This window comes from Trematomus bernacchii, unplaced genomic scaffold (assembly GCF_902827165.1).
Source record: "Trematomus bernacchii unplaced genomic scaffold, fTreBer1.1, whole genome shotgun sequence".
NCBI classification, from domain to species: Eukaryota; Metazoa; Chordata; class Actinopteri; order Perciformes; family Nototheniidae; genus Trematomus; species Trematomus bernacchii.
The window spans coordinates 16,795-37,500 of record NW_022988028.1 but is presented as its reverse complement, the minus strand read 5'-3'; the positions used below and the strand labels follow the sequence as shown (position 1 = coordinate 37,500).

Sequence of the window (20,706 nt, the reverse complement as noted above, 5' to 3'; positions counted from 1 at the left end):
AGTAGTAGTAGTGGTAGTAGTGGTAGTAGTGGTAGTAGTGGTAGTAGTAGTAGTAGTAGTGGTAGTAGTAGTAGTGGTAGTAGTAGTAGTAGTAGTAGTAGTAGTGGTAGTAGTGGTAGTAGTAGTAGTAGTAGTGGTAGTAGTAGTAGTAGTAGTAGTAGTAGTAGTAGTGGTAGTAGTGGTAGTAGTAGTAGTAGTAGTAGTGGTAGTAGTAGCCTGATAGTAGCCTAGTAGTAGTAGTAGTGGTAGTAGTGGTAGTAGTGGTAGTAGTAGTAGTAGTAGTAGTGGTAGTAGTTCTAGTAGTAGTATTAGTAGTAGCCTGGTAGTAGCCTAGTAGTAGTAGTAGTAGTAGTAGTAGTAGTAGTAGTAGTAGTAGTAGTAGTGGTAGTATTGGTAGTAGTAGTAGTAGTAGTGGTAGTAGTAGTAGTAGTAGTAGTAGTAGTGGTAGTAGTGGTAGTGGTAGTAGTGGTAGTAGTAGTAGTAGTATTATTAGTAGTAGTAGTAGTAGTAGTAGTAGTAGTAGTAGTGGTAGTAGTGGTAGTAGTGGTAGTAGTGGTAGTAGTAGTGGTAGTAGTGGTAGTAGTAGTAGTAGTAGTAGTAGTTCTAGTAGTAGTATTAGTAGTAGCCTGGTAGTAGCCTAGTAGTAGTAGCCTAGTAGTAGTAGCCTAGTAGTAATAGTAGTATTAGTAGTGGTAGTAGTAAAACGCTGGTATTATATTATTATCATGAAACACTAAACACAATTCTCAAACCACAGACCCAAAGGTCACCTCATATATAATCCTGCAGAATGAAGCCCTGCACCCAACACCACAGAAACACTCACCAAAACCTAACTTCTTCCCCAAATGGCACACACTTCACTGACAGGACAAGACTCTGTGTGCGACGACACACTGTGGTGCTTCATCTGAAGAACACTCATCTTTTATGGTGATCTGTATGTTGAGAATTCTGCATATAAAGATTGTTCAAGTCTACAGAAATATGTGCAGAAATACAAATATACTGTTGTTATTCTTTTATTTTCCTCCAAAACTAATCGGTGCAACATTCATGAGCAACACATAGTTACAGTTGTGTAAACAAAATGATGTGTCTGTCAAACACAGTGAATGGAAAGGAAAACTTTGAGGAAAATGAAAATATTTTAACAAAAAACGGAGGAAAGGAAAGTGCTTAGTCTGCATTTTAGTGTGTTAATAGCAACTGAAAAAACCTGTATGTCCTTCAGTTGTATTACATTTTAAACGTGGTTGTATCCTCCGGCCAGCAGAGGGCAGTAATGCCACATCCATAATAATAACCATCGAAGAAGAGTAAATACGTCATCCACCCGCGACTGCAACCAGCAGCTACAACAACAGGCTTTTTAAAAAATGGGATTTTTATTAAAATAAAGTTTTAAAATAACCAAAGATACGTTTCCCGTCCTCTTGGTCAGTGAGTGCACCTCGGGGATATTTAATAAGCATCCCGCCTGAAGAGGAACACGGATCAAACACGTGGGGACGTTTTAAAGAGGTTTAAAATGTCCAAGAAGAGGAACGGGATCCCGGACAGGTGAGCGAGATTACGAGGGTTAACGAAACTCAGTACATTCACTCAGTACCTAAGTATAACTCTGAGGTACTTGTACTTTACCTGACTGTTTAGATTACCTGCTACTGTGTACTTCTACTCCTCTACAGTTCAGAGGTACATGGTGTACTTTTCCTCCACTACATGTATTTAATACCTTTAGTTACTTCACAGATGTGGATGAATGATGTGAAATATAATCAAGTGTTAAATCAGACTTTAGTTCCACCTGGAGTAAATCCACAAGCTACCCTGCAGTATACAAAGTCATTCAAACTAGCTGCACCTTTACCAGCTTTGAGAACACTTTCATGATCAATCATTATAAAACATATCATATATATTATTCTGAAATGGACCAATCTGCACAATGACTACTTTTACTGTCGCTACTTTCACTATATTTTGATGAGAATACTTTTCTACTTTCACTTGAGGAACATTTTGAATGCAGGACTTTTACTGAAACAGAGTATTCCTACACTCTGGTACTTCTACTTTTACTCAAGTACAAGACCTGAGTACTTCTACTTTTACTCAAGTACAAGATCTGAGTCCTTCTACTTTTACTCAAGTACAAGACCTGAGTACTTCTACTTTTACTCAAGAACAAGATCTGAGTACTTCCACTTTTACTCAAGTACAAGATCTGAGTACTTCTACTTTTACTCAAGTACAAGATCTGAGTACTTCTACTTTTACTCAAGTACAAGATCTGAGTACTTCTACTTTTACTCAAGTACAAGATCTGAGTACTTCTACTTTTACTCAAGTACAAGATCTGAGTACTTCCACTTTTACTCAAGTACAAGACCTGCGTACTTCTACTTTTACTCAAGTACAAGATCTGAGTACTTCCACTTTTACTCAAGTACAAGATCTGAGTACTTCTACTTTTACTCAAGTACAAGATCTGAGTACTTTTACTCAAGTACAATATCTGAGTACTTCTACTTTTACTCAAGTACAATATCTGAGTACTTCCACTTTTACTCAAGTACAAGATCTGAGTACTTCTACTTTTACTCAAGTACAAGACCTGCGTACTTCTACTTTTACTCAAGTACAAGATCTGAGTACTTCCACTTTTACTCAAGTACAAGATCTGAGTACTTCTACTTTTACTCAAGTACAAGATCTGAGTACTTTTACTCAAGTACAATATCTGAGTACTTCTACTTTTACTCAAGTACAATATCTGAGTACTTCCACTTTTACTCAAGTACAAGATCTGAGTACTTCTACTTTTACTCAAGTACAAGACCTGCGTACTTCTACTTTTACTCAAGTACAAGATCTGAGTACTTCCACTTTTACTCAAGAACAAGATCTGAGTACTTCTACTTTTACTCAAGTACAAGATCTGAGTACTTCCACTTTTACTCAAGTACAAGATCTGAGTACTTCTACTTTTACTCAAGTACAAGATCTGAGTACTTCTACTTTTACTCAAGTACAAGATCTGAGTACTTCCACTTTTACTCAAGTACAAGATCTGAGTACTTCTACTTTTACTCAAGTACAAGATCTGAGTACTTCTACTTTTACTCAAGTACAAGATCTGAGTACTTCCACTTTTACTCAAGTACAAGATCTGAGTACTTCTACTTTTACAAGATCTGAGTACTTGGTAGATGTCTGATGTTCTGATGTGTCCTCTCTCCTTCAGATGGCTGGATTATAAATCTGTGGGGAGGAAGCTTCCCGGGACGCGTTTCATCGCCTTCAAAGTGCCTCTGAAGCAGGTCAGCACTTAACTCACAGAACATTTTATTTGTTTGTGGGAATGCAGATTTAACTGTCTGCCCCCCCCCAGGCGTTGAACCGTCAGCTGCAGAGCTCCGAGGTGTTCGGGCTCTGGGAGCTCCTGGAGTCTGTTCAGAAGCAGAGGCTGGACCTGGGTCTCATCATCGACCTGACCTTCACCACCAGATACTACTCCATACAGGTATCACCGTCACTCTTTAAAGTAGAGACACTACATACTGATACACACCTGAACATCAGCAGGAGAGGACTCTTTAAAGTAGAGACACTATATACTGATATACACCTGAACATCAGCAGGAGAGAACTCTTTAAAGTAGAGACACTACATACTGATATACACCTGAACATCATCAGGAGAGGACTCTTTAAAGTAGAGACACTACATACTGATATACACCTGAACATCAGCAGGAGAGGACTCTTTAAAGTAGAGACACTACATACTGATATACACCTGAACATCAGCAGGAGAGGACTCTTTAAAGTAGAGACACTACATACTGATATACACCTGAACATCAGCAGGAGAGGACTCTTTAAAGTAGAGACACTACATACTGATATACACCTGAACATCAGCAGGAGAGGACTCTTTAAAGTAGAGACACTACATACTGATATACACCTGAACATCAGCAGGAGAGGACTCTTTAAAGTAGAGACACTACATACTGATATACACCTGAACATCAGCAGGAGAGGACTCTTTAAAGTAGAGACACTACATACTGATATACACCTGAACATCAGCAGGAGAGGACTATTTAAAGTAGAGACACTACTGATATACACCTGAACATCAGCAGGAGAGGACTCTTTAAAGTAGAGACACTACATACTGATATACACCTGAACATCAGCAGGAGAGGACTCTTTAAAGTAGAGACACTACATACTGATATACACCTGAACATCAGCAGGAGAGGACTCTTTAAAGTAGAGACACTACATACTGATATACACCTGAACATCAGCAGGAGAGGACTCTTTAAAGTAGAGACACTACATACTGATATACACCTGAACATCAGCAGGAGAGGACTCTTTAAAGTAGAGACACTACATACTGATATACACCTGAACATAATAATAATTATAATAATAATAATAATCTGTGTGTGCAGGACGTCCCGGAGTCTCTTTTGTTTGTAAAAATCTTCACGGCAGGTCACGAGGTTCCCGGCGACGACACGATCCTGAGCTTCAAACGCGCCGTACGAACATTTCTGCGAGAAAACGCCAACAACGGTGAGACGCTGGTGATGAACGTTAGTCAGGGACGGACATGTCAGAAAACGTGATTTAAAGGCACACACACTGGTAATGGGCTGCTCTGCTGAGTGTCACAGTGATGGTGTTTAGGGCAGCTGGTGTTTGGTAGCATGACCATGGGGTGAGCTTAGCTCTGATTGGTTGGCGGTATGATTCTGTTTTTTTATTGTTTTGATTTACAATATGAAATATCTTTAAAACGTGGAGTTCAGTACAGACTTTATTATTTATACGCCTCACATCACTGGCGGCTAAAGCCCCGAATGCCCAGGCCAGGCGACGCCACTGGTGATGTCATCTGTGTACTTCATTATAACTAAGTACTTACTGACTGTACTCACAGTACACAGAGTTCTAGGTATCATGAGTACTTTCTGCTGTTTTATATATATGTTAGTTAGTTTCTCTGAACACCTGGTTTCTCTTGTGCGTCAAGAACACTTGTGTTAGGCCATGACTTAACAATAAATAGGTTATACAGTATAAAATACCACGTACTGTCGGCCCCCCCATGGCACCCTGCATGACCTCTTAACCCCCCATGCCACCCTGCATGACCTCTTAACCCCCCATGGCACCCTGCATGACCTCTTGACCCCCCATGCCACCCTGCATGACCTCTTGACCCCCCTTTGCCACCCTGCATGACCTCTTGACCCCCCTTTTCCCCCCCCATGTCAAATGTTCTCTCACAGCCTCTGCGTCAGTGAGCAAAGTTTGTCCTCAGAGCGGCTTCACTTCTCAGGAGAAACACATGTTACTGCAGATATCCAGGACGCTCTGACGGTTCCTCAAAATACTTTTATATGATTTCTAAAAGGCTTGAATTGAATGTTTTTCTGTTGTTTAACCGCAAAGGAATTAAATAAGAAAAATAATTAAAGGAGAGAAACAACATTTCCATGTGTGTGTGTTGTGTTGCAGAGAAGCTGGTGGGAGTGCACTGCACGCACGGGCTGAACCGCACCGGGTACCTCATCTGCAGGTGGGACATCATCATCTTATGAATACTATAGATATGAACTAAACAGATTGCTCAGTTCCAAGGGAATGAATACAGAGAAATAATGTTGAGCATTTTGATTATTAAAGCCATTTTTTAAATGTGATAAAAGATGATAATAATAAAAATACAGAAATGTTAATTTATCCGAAATATGAAAAAAGTAAAAACATTATTTTCTCTGATTCTGTTTTCCTTGGTTAGATTGTGTTTGTGATGTGGTGTAAGTAAGTAAGTCTAAAGTAAGTCAAGTTTATAAAGTGCTTTTCACAGACAAAGTCACAAAGTGCTTAATAAAACAATAAACCATCATCATAGGAATCGTACATGATGACCCACGGTCGCTTTACTATTACTTGTAAAGCGACCTTGGGTCACCTTGAAAGGCGCTATATAAATGCAAGCTATTATTATTACAATGTTAAATGACCAAACAAGCCACGCGTTAAGAAGTCATAAAAACACAATGAAAACTAAATAAAGTCAAAGTATTAAATGGAATAAAATCGAGCACAGCGGTTACCCAAACGCCCGCCCACACAGGAACGTCTTTAAATTAGTTTTAAAGGAGTCAGCAGACCGTAGATGAGCGGGCAGAGCGTTCCATAGCTTAGGAGCCACGGCCTCGAACGCTCGATCACCGCGGGTCTGAAGGTGGGTACGGGGGACAGACAGTAGACTGAGCATGTGTGACCTGAGTGGGCGGGCTGGTGTACGGATGGATTAGGTCAGCCACATGCAGGAGTCTGACTGGCTGGTGTATGGATGGATTAGGTCGGCCACATGCAGGAGTCTGACTGGCTGGTGTATGGATGGATTAGGTCGGCCACATGCAGGAGTCTGACTGGCTGGTGTATGGATGGATTAGGTCGGCCACATGCAGGAGTCTGACTGGCTGGTGTATGGATGGATTAGGTCGGCCCCATGCAGGAGTCTGACCGCACAGTGCTCTGTAGGTGAGAGTCAGGATTTTGAACTGGATCCGATTAGGCCTGTCGCGATAATCGATAAATTGACTTATCGTACGATAAATCAAAATGGAATCGATAACTTTTCTGAGCTCGATAAATTGCCGTTTACATGACGATGTGACCAGCATTTTAGCCAGGAGCGCTGTGGCTGCCGGCCACGTGCGCTGTGAGGGGCGGGGCAGACACACAGCCAGGTCAGGACACTCCGTGTGCACGTGCAGCAGCCAAATTAATAAAATAGCGACAAGCGGGAGACAACGTGTGACTCGCGGGGAATTTAAAGTGAAATGGAATTGGTTACAAAACCTAACTACACATCTCGATTCTCCGGTGTGGCAGTATTTTGGATTCAAGCCAAATCAACGAGGCGAGCCTACGGACTTGTATGAGCCGGGCGGTGTGTCGCATTTGTTTAAAAAAGGTAGCGACAAAAGCCAGCAATACCACGTATTTTAAACTACACCTAAAACACAACCACCCCATCCCGTTTTCCCAGGAGCAAACACGGCAGCTGGAGATGGAGAGCCCCCACCTTCCCGACAGTTTGCAATCAAACATGCATTTGCCCGACAATGCAAACATGTTGGTGTTCCTTGCTCGAAAACATAATAATTGAGAGAAGAAAAAGAGATATGTTGTCTATCAAAACCCAGTTAGATTAACATTCATTGGATTGCACACTTTGTTTGTTTGTGTGGATATGTAGCACATTAACATTACATAACTTTTTATTCAACATTCAACATTGCAAATGAAATGTGAAATAATATTAAAATATATAAATGATATATAATAAATAAAACAAATTAATACAATTATAATAAATAAATCAAACCCAAACCAAAACAATAAATTAAATAGACTCAGGCTGGAAAACAGAGCTCTCTCTCTCTCTCTCTCTCTCTCTCTCTCTCTCTCTCTCTCTATCTATCTATCTATCTATCTATCTATCGATAGATATATGGATGGATTATCGTTTATCGCAATAATTTCCAGGAAAATGTATCGTCCAACAAAATTAATTATCGTGACAGGCCTAGATCCGATAAGCTACAGGGAGCCAGTGAAGAGATCTGAGTATCGGGGTAATGTGGGAGCGTTTGTTTGACCGGGGGAGGTGTTTGAGCTGTGTCTGAACACCTGTTCTGCTGCAGGTATCTGATCGATGTCGATGGGATGGATCCTAAAGAGGCCGTGGACTGTGAGTACTGATGTCTCTTCATTAGATTTATCTTTTTATTTAATTGTATTTATTTACTCTTTTTTCAGATTTTCTCATATTTTCTTACAATTTTTTAATTTTTTCTCTGAATTTACAACGAAATAAATAATAATGTATTTTTCTGAAAAAAGTCAGAATTTGGACTTTTCTCAAAATCTTGACGTTTGAAATAAATGTTACGTTTTTTTTTACGTATTTGAATTTCTTTATTTTTTGTTGCAGATTTTTCCTCTTTCTCTCAGAATTATGAGAAATAATGAAAAATAAACAATTTCATTTCTTCTGGAAATCTTAGAATTCCCCCAAAAGAAATCTGGAATTTGAGGTTTTTCAAAATGTGACTTTTCTTTCTGAGAAATAAATAATATGTTTTTTCTGAAAAACTGAATGAACTTTTCTTCAGAATTCCTCAGGGTTTAGATTAGAAAAGTCAGAATTATTTATTTTTCTCAGAATATATTTTATTTCTTAGAATTCTGAGAAATGAATAATTCTGTTTATTTTCAGAAAATTAATTTTTTTATTTTTCTCAGAATTTTGACTTTCAGTTTCAGAAAATCTAAGAAATCCATAAAAATATGTTTTTTTTTTTTTTTTTTTTGCATTTTTACTTTTTTCCTCTTCATTTCTCTTAAAATCTAAGAATTCCACAATTTCTTTTTTCTCAAAATTCTGAGAACAAATCGTTTTTTTCATAATTTTGCCTTTTTTCTCAGAATTCAGTTTTAATTGAAAATCAAAGAATTCAGAAAATAAAGTCCGAATTTTGACTTAATTTCATAGAAATCTGAGAAATAAACAATTAATTTTTTTCCTAATATTTCATATTTTCTCTTTGTATTAATTTTCTTTTCTCTATTTATCCATTTGATAATATTTTTTTATTTAATTTAATTAATTAATTAATTAATTTTATTTTAATTGTAATATCATCTCATATCCTCATCTTTACTTCTCTTGTGTTCAACTATATTGATAATATATTTTAAATTTAACGTATTTATGTAATGTTATTATTTTTCATGTCATTGACTCATGTTTACTTCTGTCAGTGTTCAACTCGTCTCGAGGTCACGCGGTGGAGAGGCAGAACTACCTGCAGGACCTGCAGAGAGGACCCAAGAGGAGGTGATTCATGTTCAAATGCTTCCAGACTTTATGCTTTGCACTTTGCACTTTGCACTTTGCACTTTGCACTTTGCACTCTGCACTTTGCACTTTGCACTTTGCACTTTGCACAAGAACCGGTCCTTTTTAAAGATTGACATATTTTGCAGACATTGCAGGTGTTTCTCAATGTCGAGGACGCTTCCTTGGTGGGACCAATTTCCCAAATCTTTGGCGGAACATTTAAGGCGGGGCCTCTCATATGACGCACACCTGCACACTTGCTAGACTGTTCCATTCTTCGTTCTCCGAATGCCAGGAAGGATTCTTGCCTAGCCTCTGAAGGACCTGACTCGGAGGGACTTATCCCACCAAGGAAGCGTCCTCGACATTGAGACACACCCAGAGGCTAGGCAAGAATCCTTCCTGGCATTGGAACAGTCCTTCGGCGGGACTCGATGACGTAGCTTCCTTGAAATAGTGGCTCTGGAGCATCCTTCCTCGACATTGAGAAACACCCAGTGTGATATAAAACACATTTGCTTCTTAAAGTCAATCTTATCACACTCACATGAAATAATACCAACAATTGTAAAATAAATATAAGAACCAGATCCACAAAAATAATTTTTTTTTTTTTTTTATTAGTTTTATTAGAGTTTTTTCCATTTACTTGTCTTTTTCTATTTTATTCTATTAATTTATTTTTCTTTCTTTTTAATTTTTCTTTAAATGTATTTTTTAAATTAAATTCTATTTGTTTTTCTTTTTTTCTTTCATTGTTTTGTTTTCTATTCATACATTTAGTTTTAATGCTATTTATATATCCATTTGTTTATAACAGCCGCAGTGTGATTTAAATGTATCCTCATGGATGAGATGTTTCTGAAGTTAATAATAAAGCCTCTCCCATTGATCATCATTCAGTGCAGTCGTTGATCTGTGCTTTGTGTTTTAAACAGTAATGATGGGATGGATGAGTCGGAGCAGGAGCCAATCAGAGGCCTCGCTTCACATCGGCCGAGTGACATCATCTCTGAGTCAAGAGAGGAGAGATGGCCGCCTAGCAGAGAATCCCATCAACACAGGTAGAACACTACTTTAATAATTACCGTATTGACCCGAATACAAGACAGGTTTAAAAAAACATTATATTCTATATGTTTGATGTAATTACACAGTCACACCACTAGATGGCGCCAAAGGAGCAATCAGAAACCAGCACCAATTTAAGCCTCTGTACCCATCTCTGGAAATAATCAAATCAAATCAGAGCGACACATCATTTTAGAAGTGAAAACAGGATGGGACGCAGAAGAAGTGTGAAATGACTCCACGTTCATTGCCTCTCTGAGTGAAATCCCCTCAGACGTTAAAACACTCGAGGGTTTTCGGTATATCTTGGAACCTTTTGAGAGCCGTCTGTGTTTCAGAGGAGCAGCGGATCGAATGACCTCCGCCTGCGAAACACGGAGAGGTTAACCGGGAGGAGCTGGGTTTAGATTGGAGTGATTTGCGTGTTTCAGCACTGCTGCAATAATTCAATTACTGAGAAGAAATCAGACCGGACTGATGCAATTCAACACACACACACACACACACACACACGCACACGCACACGCACACGCACACGCACACGCACACGCACACGCACACGCACACGCACACGCACACGCACACGCACACGCACACGCACACACACACACACACAGGATAAGATATCAAACACACGCCAGTTAAACCACATCAATTACATTCTCCACCTGACGGAGGGGGGAGGATAAAGGGTGTGTGTGGTGTGTGTGTGTGTGTGGTGTGTGTGTTGTGTGTGTGTGTGGTGTGTGTGTGGTTGTGTGTGTGGTGTGTGTGTGTTGTGTGTGTGTTGTGTGTGTGTGTGGTGTGTGTGTATGTGTGTGTGTGTGTGTGTGTGTGTGTGTGTGTTGTGTTGTGTGTGTGTGTGTGTGTGTGTGTGTGTGGGTGTGGGTTGTGTGTGGGTGTGTGTGTGTGTGTGTGTGTGTGTGTGTGTGTGTGTGTGTGTGTGTGTGTGTGTGTGTGTGTGTGGTGTGTGTGTGTGTGTGGTGTGTGTGTGTGTGTGGTGTGTGTTGAAAAATAGGGGTCCTCTTATTATAATTCATTCTATTCAGATGCGCTTTTCAAAGCAAGGACATCTTACAATTCATAAAATATTCTAAGGAAAGTTTTAAGACGTTACAAAAGGACCCTTATAATTATCTTCCTTTAAATATCCTCTCCTGCAGATATTTTCCTCCCAGAGCAACGAGCCATCGCTCACATCCACAAAACGGCCTTCTTCCTAACCCTCAACCCCACGGAGAACATTTCAACCAGTATCGACGGACCGCCCCCCCGCCTGAAGACCAGTGGAGGAGACCCAGGTTCTCTCCACCGCGCCAGGATAGGAGGTCGGTTTCATTATTATTATTATTATTACTGTATTTTTACTATAATTTATAATTGTTTGTTATTATTTTTTATTTTATTAATATTGTCTATAATAATATAAAATAATATACCAAATGAAATAAATAATATAAAAAAGCAATTTTTATATTATTTATTTAATTTGGTATATTATTTTATTTATTATTTTATTTAATTATCCCACTTTCTTAGTTTTTTTATTATTTATTACATTTTTTATTTATTGATTTCCCCACACAACACAATAACAGGAGAAAATGCAGGTGCTGTATAAAAACAAAACAAATATTTCAGCTTCATATCTGTCAGATCTAGTGACATGGTCATTAAAACAAATATTTATTTTTATATCTTCTACCATAAAACACAGATTATTTTATTTATTATTATTATTGTATTTTTACCATCATTTCTTTTTGATTGTTATTTTATAAATGTTTTATCTTTTATTAATGTTTTCTTTGCTTTTTTATATTTAATATTATTTATTTTATTTGTATTTATTTATTTTGTATATTTCATAATAATGTTTTATTTATTAATTTATTTTATTTATCAAATTTTCTTTGTTTTTTATTATTTATTTAAAAAAAAATCTCTACAAGGGTCTTTAAGGGTCTCTAAGGGTCGCTAAATTTCTTTAAAAGTCTCTAAAGGTCTTTAAGGGTATTGAAGGGTCTTTAAGGGTCTCTAATGGCGCATTTCCACTACAGCGCGGAGCTCGCTTTAAGCGTGCCGTGTCGTGCCGTACCCGTTTTTGGTTGTGCTTCCACTAGGCCCAGTTACGGCCCGGCCCGGGGCCACTTTTTCACCTCTTTTCTGTCCCGAGAAAATTGTGGTTCTATCGGGGCCAACAAACAGGGCTGAGTCGGGCTGAGTATGCTAAACTAGAGAGAGAATCGCTGGCAAGGGGGCTACAACTACAACAAGATGGACATATTTGACCGTGATTTAATTGTAATACACGTTTCAAAATGATGAAGTAACAACATACTGATACCGGTTAGTAAAAACCATGAATTAATGCTTTGTCAAGTCTGCAGACAGACGGCAGGAGAAACACCTTTTAAAATGCGTGTTTTCTAAATGGAGATCGGCTAAGCTAACGCAGTATATGCTCCGACCGTCCACACTCACAACAACGGCCTATACAGACATAAATAAAGCAGCGACTGTATTCACCATGACACAGGCAGTCTGTGGTTTGTACTTGTTTCACTTCTGTCTAGTTTCTGAACAGATATGAGGAGCTGTGAGCTCTGAGTGCTAACAGCTAACGGCTGTGTTGGTTTTCTGGGGTTCTCATTGAAGATGACGTCACGGCTCCGCCTACACTGCGTTACTATAGTAACTACCCCAGTTCCTAAACTGTAATGGAAGCGCAGCATGAAGTGAGTCGGCCCTGTTAAGGCCCAACGCGGCCAAGCCGTACCGAGCCGTACCGAGCGTGGCCGAGGCCGACCGTGTAGTGGAAATGCGCCATAAGTACATCAGGTTTCATAGAGCCAAAACATTTCAAGTGCTACTCAACTAGCTTTAGATAAGCCAGTCCTTTGTTAGCATATAAGTGCTTTGTTATGGCGCGTTTCCACTACACGGCCTCGCTCGGCCCCGCTCGGTATGGCTGGGCCTCGTTAGGCCTGGCTCACTTTATGGCGCATTTCCATTACAGTTTAGGAACTGGGGCAGTATCTATAGTAACGCAGTGTAGGCGGAGCCGTGACGTCATCTTCAGAGAACCCCAGAAAAACAACACAGCCGTTAGCTGTTAGCACTCAGAGCTCACAGCTCCTCATATCTGTTCAGAAACTAGACAAAAGTTAAACAAGTACAAACCACAGACTGCCTGTGTCATGGCGAGTACAGTCGCTGCTTTATTTATGTCTGTAGGCCGTTGTTGTGAGTGTGGACGGTCGGAGCATATACAACGTTAGCTTAGCCAATCTCCATTTAGACAACACGCATTTTAAAAGGTGTTTCTCCTGCCGTCTGTCTGCAGACTTGACAAAGCATTAATTCATGGTTTTTACTAACCGGTATCAGTATGTTGTTACTTCATCATTTAGAAACGTGTATTACAATTAAATCACGGTCAAATATGTCCATCTTGTTGTAGTTGTTGCCCCCTTGCCAGCGATGCTCTCTCTAGTTTAGCATACTCAGCCCGACTCAGCCTCGTTGTCTCTGGCCCTAGACCCACGATTTTATGAGGCCAGAAAAACTGTGAATTAGGACCCGCCGGCCGGTACTAGGCCAAGTGGAAACGCAACCAAAGACGGGCCGCTGACGTCACAGCCCTCTTAAACCGGGCTGCGCGCTGTAGTGGAAACGCGCCATAAGTATATAAGTGCTTCTATTGCTCGAAGTGGAGTGGAAAGAGATGAGTCTTCAGTCTGCTCTGGAAGATGTGTAGGCTTTCTGCTGTCCTGATGTCAATGGGGAGCTCATTCCACCATGTTGGAGCCAGGATAGCAAACCCACGTGTTTCTGCTGATGGGAACTTGGGTCCCCCTCGCAGTGAGGGTGCAGCGAGCCGTTTGGCCGATGCAGAGCGGAGTGCACGTGCTGGGGTGTACAGTTTAACCATGTCCTGGATGTAGGAAGGGCCAGATCCATTCACAGCATGGTACGCAAGTACCAGTGTCTTGAAGTGGATTCTAGCAGTTACTGGAAGCCAGTGAAGGGAGCGGAGGAGCGGGGTGGTGTGGGAACATTTAGGAAGGTTGAAGACCAGACGAGCCGCTGCATTCTGGATGAGCTGCAGAGGTGGGATGGCACATGCAGGTAGACCAGCCAGGAGGGAGATGCAGTAGTCTAGGCGTGAGATGACGAGAGCCTGGACCAGAAGATGTGTGGCTTTCTGGGTCAGGAGGGGACGTATCCTCCTGATGTTGTAAAGCAGTGGTTCTCAAACTGGTGGGTCGTGACCTGTTTCGAACGGGTCGTGACCTGTTTCGAACGGGTCGTGACCTGTTTCGAACGGGTCGTGACCTGTTTCGAACGGGTCGTGAGCTGTTTCGAACGGGTCGCGATCTGTTTCGAACGGGTCGCGACCTGTTTCGAACGGGTCGCGACCTGTTTCGAACGGGTCGCGATCTGTTTCGAACGGGTCGCTGAAGTGAGTGAAGAAAAACAAATAGAATTATTATTATTATTTTTTTTTTTTTTTTGGGAAAAAAGTCAACATTTTCTTTTGAAGGCCCGATGTTCTAACGCTGTGCATGCAGTCGGCGTTGGACTGGAAGTACCGGAGACCATAAACGGTTTTTGAAAGCTTCTGTCACGTAGTGATCATCTTCTCAATGAAACATCTTTGCTGATGTTCTTTCGAGTCTTCTGGCCAATCAGAATCAAGATGGTTGCTGGAAGTCCCCACGGAGAATAACTTTGCAGTAGAACTATTCTTTATACATCCATGGGTACAACTTCAGATACAAATGAACACATGATGAAATATGACCCCCGGTTTGATGATTGACAGGTCAGAGGTCACAGAACAATGGGGGCTATCTACCCTTACCCACAAAGTAATGCACACAGACTCTCTCCTCTTTGCTCTTCTCTCTGTGTGGAGCAGCAAGCTGTCAGAACTAAGTGAAAAACAAACAATGGCATAAAATATTATTAATATGTCGGGTAGTAATAGATGTATTTATTTCCTATCCTATCAGAATGCGTAGTTTATATGTTAGTATTTCAAAAATTCTCCTATAAACACAGTTCAGCTTTGAGTCCATCATGTCATTAAACCTTATTTAAAAGTATTCTTCAGTTCTGTGAAGGGATGTATGCACTGTACTTCACTTTCATTAATAATGTATGCTGAAAAGCGTATATATTACAGCACCATTTTTTGTTGAATAGATTTGAGTGGTTCAAAATTTCGGGTTGCGATTTATTGACAAAGGAAAAAGTGGGTCACGAGGCCGGACCAGATGAGAACAACTGCTGTAAAGAGTGTATCTGCAGCAGCGGGTTGTAGCAGCGATGCTTGCAGTGAAGGACAGGTTGTTATCTAGGGTCACACCCAGATGCCTTGCAGTCTGAGTCGGGGAAACAACAGAGGGGCCGATGTTGATTGTTAGTCAAAAGTGGGACACTCTTTTCCCGGAAGGAAAAGCAGTTGAGTCTTGTCAAGGTTGAGCTTGAGGTGGTGAGCAGACATCCACTGAGAGATGTCTGCTAGACAAGCAGAGATGCGTGCGACGACCTGGGTCTCTGAGCGGGGAAAGGACAGAATGAATTGGGTGTCGTCAGCGTAGCAGTGGTATGAAAAACCATGCGGGCTAATGACAGATCTGAGCGAGTTTGTGTACAAGGAGAAGAGGAGGGGACCGAGGACAGAGCCCTGAGGGCTCTTTTCTGGCCCGACAAAATCGTGGTTCTATCGGGGCCAACAACCGGGCTGAGTCGGGCTGAGTATGCTAAACTAGAGAGAGAATCGCTGGCAAGGGGGCTACAACTACAACAAGATGGACATATTTGACCGTGATTTAATTGTAATACACGTTTCTAAATGATGAAGTAACAACATACTGATACCGGTTAGTAAAAACCATGAATTAATGCTTTGTCAAGTCTGCAGACAGACGGCAGGCGACACACCTTTTAAAATGCGTGTTTTCTGAATGGAGATTGGCTAAGCTAACGCAGTGTATGCTCCGACCGTCCACACTCACAACAACGGCCTACAGACATAAATAAAGCAGCGACTGTATTCACCATGACACATGGTATGACACACATGACATACTTGTTTAACTTCTGTCTAGTTTCTGAACAGATATGAGGAGCTGTGAGCTCTGAGTGCTAACAGCTAACGGCTGATGTTGGTTTTGTGGTTCTCATTGAAGATCACGTCACGGCTCCGCCTACACTGCGTTACTATAGTTACTGCCCCAGTTCCTAAACTGTAATGGAGACGCAGCATAAAGTGAGCCTGGCCTACCAAGGCCTAGCTATACCGTACTAAGCCGTGCCAGGCCCTGCAGTGGAAATGCGCCATAAGGGTCTCTTAGGGTCTCTAAATAGGACATTATGAATTCAATGTGGCTGTTTGTGTGTTGCTCGGACCGGTTTACATGCTCTCTGCTTTTTATATTTATATTATTTATTTATTTGTATTTATTTAATTCTTTATATTATATAATTAGGGTCTGAGACCTAGGTCGGCGAAGACCCTATTGAAATCGGTCGCACAGCGACCGATAAACCTTTGACCCCCGCAACATATGTGAAAACTCACCAAATCTTGCACGCGCGTCAGAAGTGGTGCAACTTGCGATATGTAATTGGTTCCGGAACTTTGCGTAAAAAATTACGTAGGCCACGCCCACTTCCGTTTTTAACGTAAATTCCCCCCACTTTAACTTTCACGTAAACGAACGAAACTCGCTACGCATATCTAGGGTGCGGAGACGAACAAAAAAGCCTCTTGGAGGGGTATAAAATAACGTACAGGAAGCCGGCCATTTTGAATTTGGCGTCGGAAAAACGCGATTTGTCCTCCGCACAAAATCTATCTTCTCCCAGGGACTTTATCCGTAGCGTCTCGAGACATGGGCAATTCAAAGTTATCACGGAAGTCTTTTTCTTTCGCACGGCGTAGCCGTTATTTTGCGGCAAAGTTCGCGTTCGCTTGATGCTAGGCGATCCCTCGCCATGGAACACGATGATGTCATAACACCAACTGACATACTCAGAACGCCACCAAACTTCACATGATGGTTAACACTGCGGCCCTGAACAGCTCTACGTCAAATGTGATGTTACTTAATATGGCGTTACCATGGCAACGCATCCCTTGCCATAAAACACGGTGTCGCTGTAACTCCAATGGACACGGTCCCATCGTCCCCCAATTTTCACTTTTATATCACCGGTCCATGCCTCAACAGCTCTACGTGAAATCTGAGATCTCACCGTATGCCGTTTCCATGGCAACGCATCCCTCGCCATAAAACACAATGTTGTCTTAACTCAATGGAAAAGGTTCCAAACGGCACCAGACATCAGATGATGGCTAATGGTCCTGCCCTGAACAGCTCTACGCCAATTATGGGATGTCATCATATGCCGTTGCCATGGCGACAGATCCCTCGCCATGAAACACGGTGTCGCTGTAACTCGATGGAAAATGGTCCAAACTGCACCAGACTTCAGATGAGAGTTAATGGTCCGGCCCTCAACACCTCAATATGACAATAGTGAGTTTTCCTCAAAAGCTGTTGCCATGGCAACGCATCCCTCGCCGTTAAGCACGATATTGCTATAACTCCTGTGTAAATGGTAAAAAAGTGTTCAAATGTCCAATGTGTGCTAACCGTCAAGCCCTCGACACATATGTGTCAGTTTTGAGATTTCGTCAAATGTCGTTGCTATGGTAACAAAATGGTCGCCGTGAAACAGGTTTTTCTCATAACTCCAGTTAACATGCTCCAAACGGCCCAAAACTTCACAGGTTTGATAACGATGTAGCCCTCAACACATCTAGGCGTATTATGGGGTGTCATCAAATTCCGTTGCCATGGCGACAGATCACTCGCCATCAAACACAATGTTTATGATACTGCTGTAACTCCTAAATACATTGTCCCGTCGGCCTGAAACTTCCCACGTTTGCCAACGGCCGAGTCCTCGAGACATCTGCCTGACGTCGACGTGCGGACAACAGCCTGCGGAGCGTCGAAGACCCGCTCAACGCTGCTTGCAGCTTTAATTTTAATTGTATTCAACTCAGTTTCTTTGTTTTTGATCATTTATTTAAAACATTTTCATTATTCTTTGTGTAGGTTTTCTCCCCCCCGCGCAGACAGGAGGTCCAGATGTCCTCCACCAGCCCCCCCCCTCCAGGTGGACAGACGCAGAGCTCCCCCCCCCCTCCAGGTGGACAGACGCAGAGCTCCCCCCCCCCCTCCAGGAGACAGACGCAGAGCTCCCCCCCCCCTCCAGGAGGACAGACGCAGAGCTCCCCCCCCCCTCCAGGTGGACAGACGCAGAGCTCCCCCCCCCCCTCCAGGAGGACAGACGCAGAGCTCCCCCCCCCCTCCAGGAGGACAGACGCAGAGCTCCCCCCCCCCTCCAGGAGGACAGACGCAGAGCTCCCCCCTCCCTCCCTCGTTACTCTGCAAACTGGACTAACGAGAGTAAGGAGTCTGAGGGGGACTGGTTTGCTCCCAAACGTCTCGTCAGCCCGCACAAACATACAAAAAGAACTCGTATGATCAGTACCAGTGATGCGCAGGAGTCTGAGAGTCTTTGAGGGTCTTTAAAAGGGTCTTTAAGGGTCTCTAAGGGTCTTTAAGGCTCTTCAAGGCTCTTCAAAGGTCTCCAAGGGTCTTTAAGGGTCTTTAAGGATCTATAAAGGTCTCTAAGGGTCTCTTAGGCTCTTTAAGGGTCTCTAAGGGTCTCTTAGGCGCTTTAAGGGTCTCTGAGGGTGTTTAAGGGTGTTTAAGGGTCTTTAAGGATCTTTAAGGATCTATAACGGTCTCTAAGGGTCTCTTAGGCTCTTTAAGGGTCTCTAAGGGTCTCTTAGGCTCTTTAAGGGTCTCTGAGGGTGTTTAAGGGTCTTCAAGGGTCTCTAAGGGTATTTAAGGCTCCTTAAAGGTTTCTAAGGATCTTTAAAGGTCTCTAAGTATCTTTAAGGCTCTCTAAGGGTCTCTAAGGATCTTTAAGGCTCTTTAAAGGTCTCTAAGGGTCTCTTAGGGTCTTTAAATGTGGCTTTTTATGTAATGCTCGCACCGGTTCACATGCTCTCTGCAGATTTGGTGAAGTGTGTCTTTAAGACGGCAGTTATATTACACAATATATATATATATATATATATATATATATAAGGAGAGGTTCACATGTTTTAAAATACTGAAGTTCCAATGGGTAGACTGAGAGAGGTTTCCCCCCCCCCCACGTCCAGAAAGGACACCAATTTTTTCTCCACCACCTCTAGAAAAAAGGTCAATGTTTTCTCCACCTCTTCCAGGAAGGAGCAAACTGTTGCCATGACGCTCGGGTGAGTTTTCATGCTCACTGTAGGTTTGGTTGTCCCTTTTTAAAGAGGTAGTACCAACATTAAATATCCCCCACTCAAAGGAGAGGTTCATGTTTTAAAGTCTGTCCCTAAACGTGCCGATGTGTTCATGAGAGACGTCCCGATGTGTTCACGAGAGACGTCTCGATATGTTCACGAGAGACGTCCCGATGTGTTCACGAGAGACGTCCCGATGTGTTCACGAGAGACGTCCCGATGTGTTCACGAGAGACGTCCCGATGTGTTCACGAGAGACGTCCCGATGTGTTCACGAGAGACGTCTCGATGTGTTCACGAGAGACGTCCCGATGTGTTCACGAGAGACGTCCCGATGTGTTCACGAGAGACGTCCCGATGTGTTCACGAGAGACGTCTCGATGTGTTCACGAGAGACGTCCCGATGTGTTCACGAGAGACGTCCCGATGTGTTCACGAGAGACGTCCCGATGTGTTTACGAGAGACGTCCCGAGCTGACGAGGAATGGGTGATTTTACTTTACTTTTAAATAAAACCGATGAAAATCAGATGCAGTTTTTTCTGAACTCTACAGCGTCTGAAGGGGCGATTGCACTGAATTTGGAAGTGATATTTTTTAAATGTACTTTATTCTAAGACACTTCACAAAACAAAATAAGTTTCCTTGAACGGGGGAACTGTAATATATCTTGGCTTCTTTCAGACTGTCGTAAAGAAAACATCTTGATGCACATCCAGGAGTTTATTTCACTAACTGCTTGTGTCTGCAGATTTCAAGTGAGCGTCCCCTAATGCCTCATTTGCATATTTCGACATAACACTTCAGAACACTTGAGTCCTGGGTGGTTGCTTCTTTAATTCTGTGTTTATTTTAGTGACATTATTTGAATAAAGCAAAAATATGGCATTATTTAGTTTTCTCAAAAGAGGATGAATGCACTTAATCATTTGAGCTTTTATAAATACGTTAAGGTAGCTAAACACTCAGACGTGTGTACGAAGTATTGACCCGTGATGCTAATAGCTCGGTCCCTGTGTGTGGGCGGGGCTTGCAGTGCCGTCCCTGAAGTGTTCCGTGTTAGAGAGGACAGGTGAGCATTTGAAGGGAGAATAAACAGGCTTTCCAACGGTGTGAGATGTATTGTCAAGAAGCGTTTTTACAACAAATAAATAATTTACCAAACCTTAGTTTTTGTGTTAAGTTGATATAAGACGTTCATTAATGTTCTTGGGGAAATGAATGGGGAGGGTTGGTGTCACACTGTCATGTCTCCGGGGAGAAACACTGATACAAAACAACATGGTGATGATCAGCTGGGCCCTTCCTCTAATTCC

General features: G+C 41.9%; 1 protein-coding gene across 1 annotated transcript; it reads left to right on the top strand.

The window, feature by feature from the left end:
* The first annotated feature begins 1,333 nt into the window (after window positions 1-1,333).
* Window positions 1,334-18,508, top strand: dusp11 (dual specificity phosphatase 11 (RNA/RNP complex 1-interacting)). The gene is made up of 10 exons (XM_034117449.1): window positions 1,334-1,563; window positions 3,251-3,326; window positions 3,398-3,529; window positions 4,476-4,599; window positions 5,548-5,608; window positions 7,752-7,798; window positions 8,872-8,947; window positions 9,889-10,014; window positions 11,185-11,349; window positions 18,160-18,508. Exons 1-10 carry the CDS (start codon window positions 1,532-1,534, stop codon window positions 18,506-18,508), a joined length of 1,188 nt encoding a protein of 395 aa, XP_033973340.1. The 5' UTR covers window positions 1,334-1,531.
* The last annotated feature ends 2,198 nt before the right edge of the window (window positions 18,509-20,706 follow it).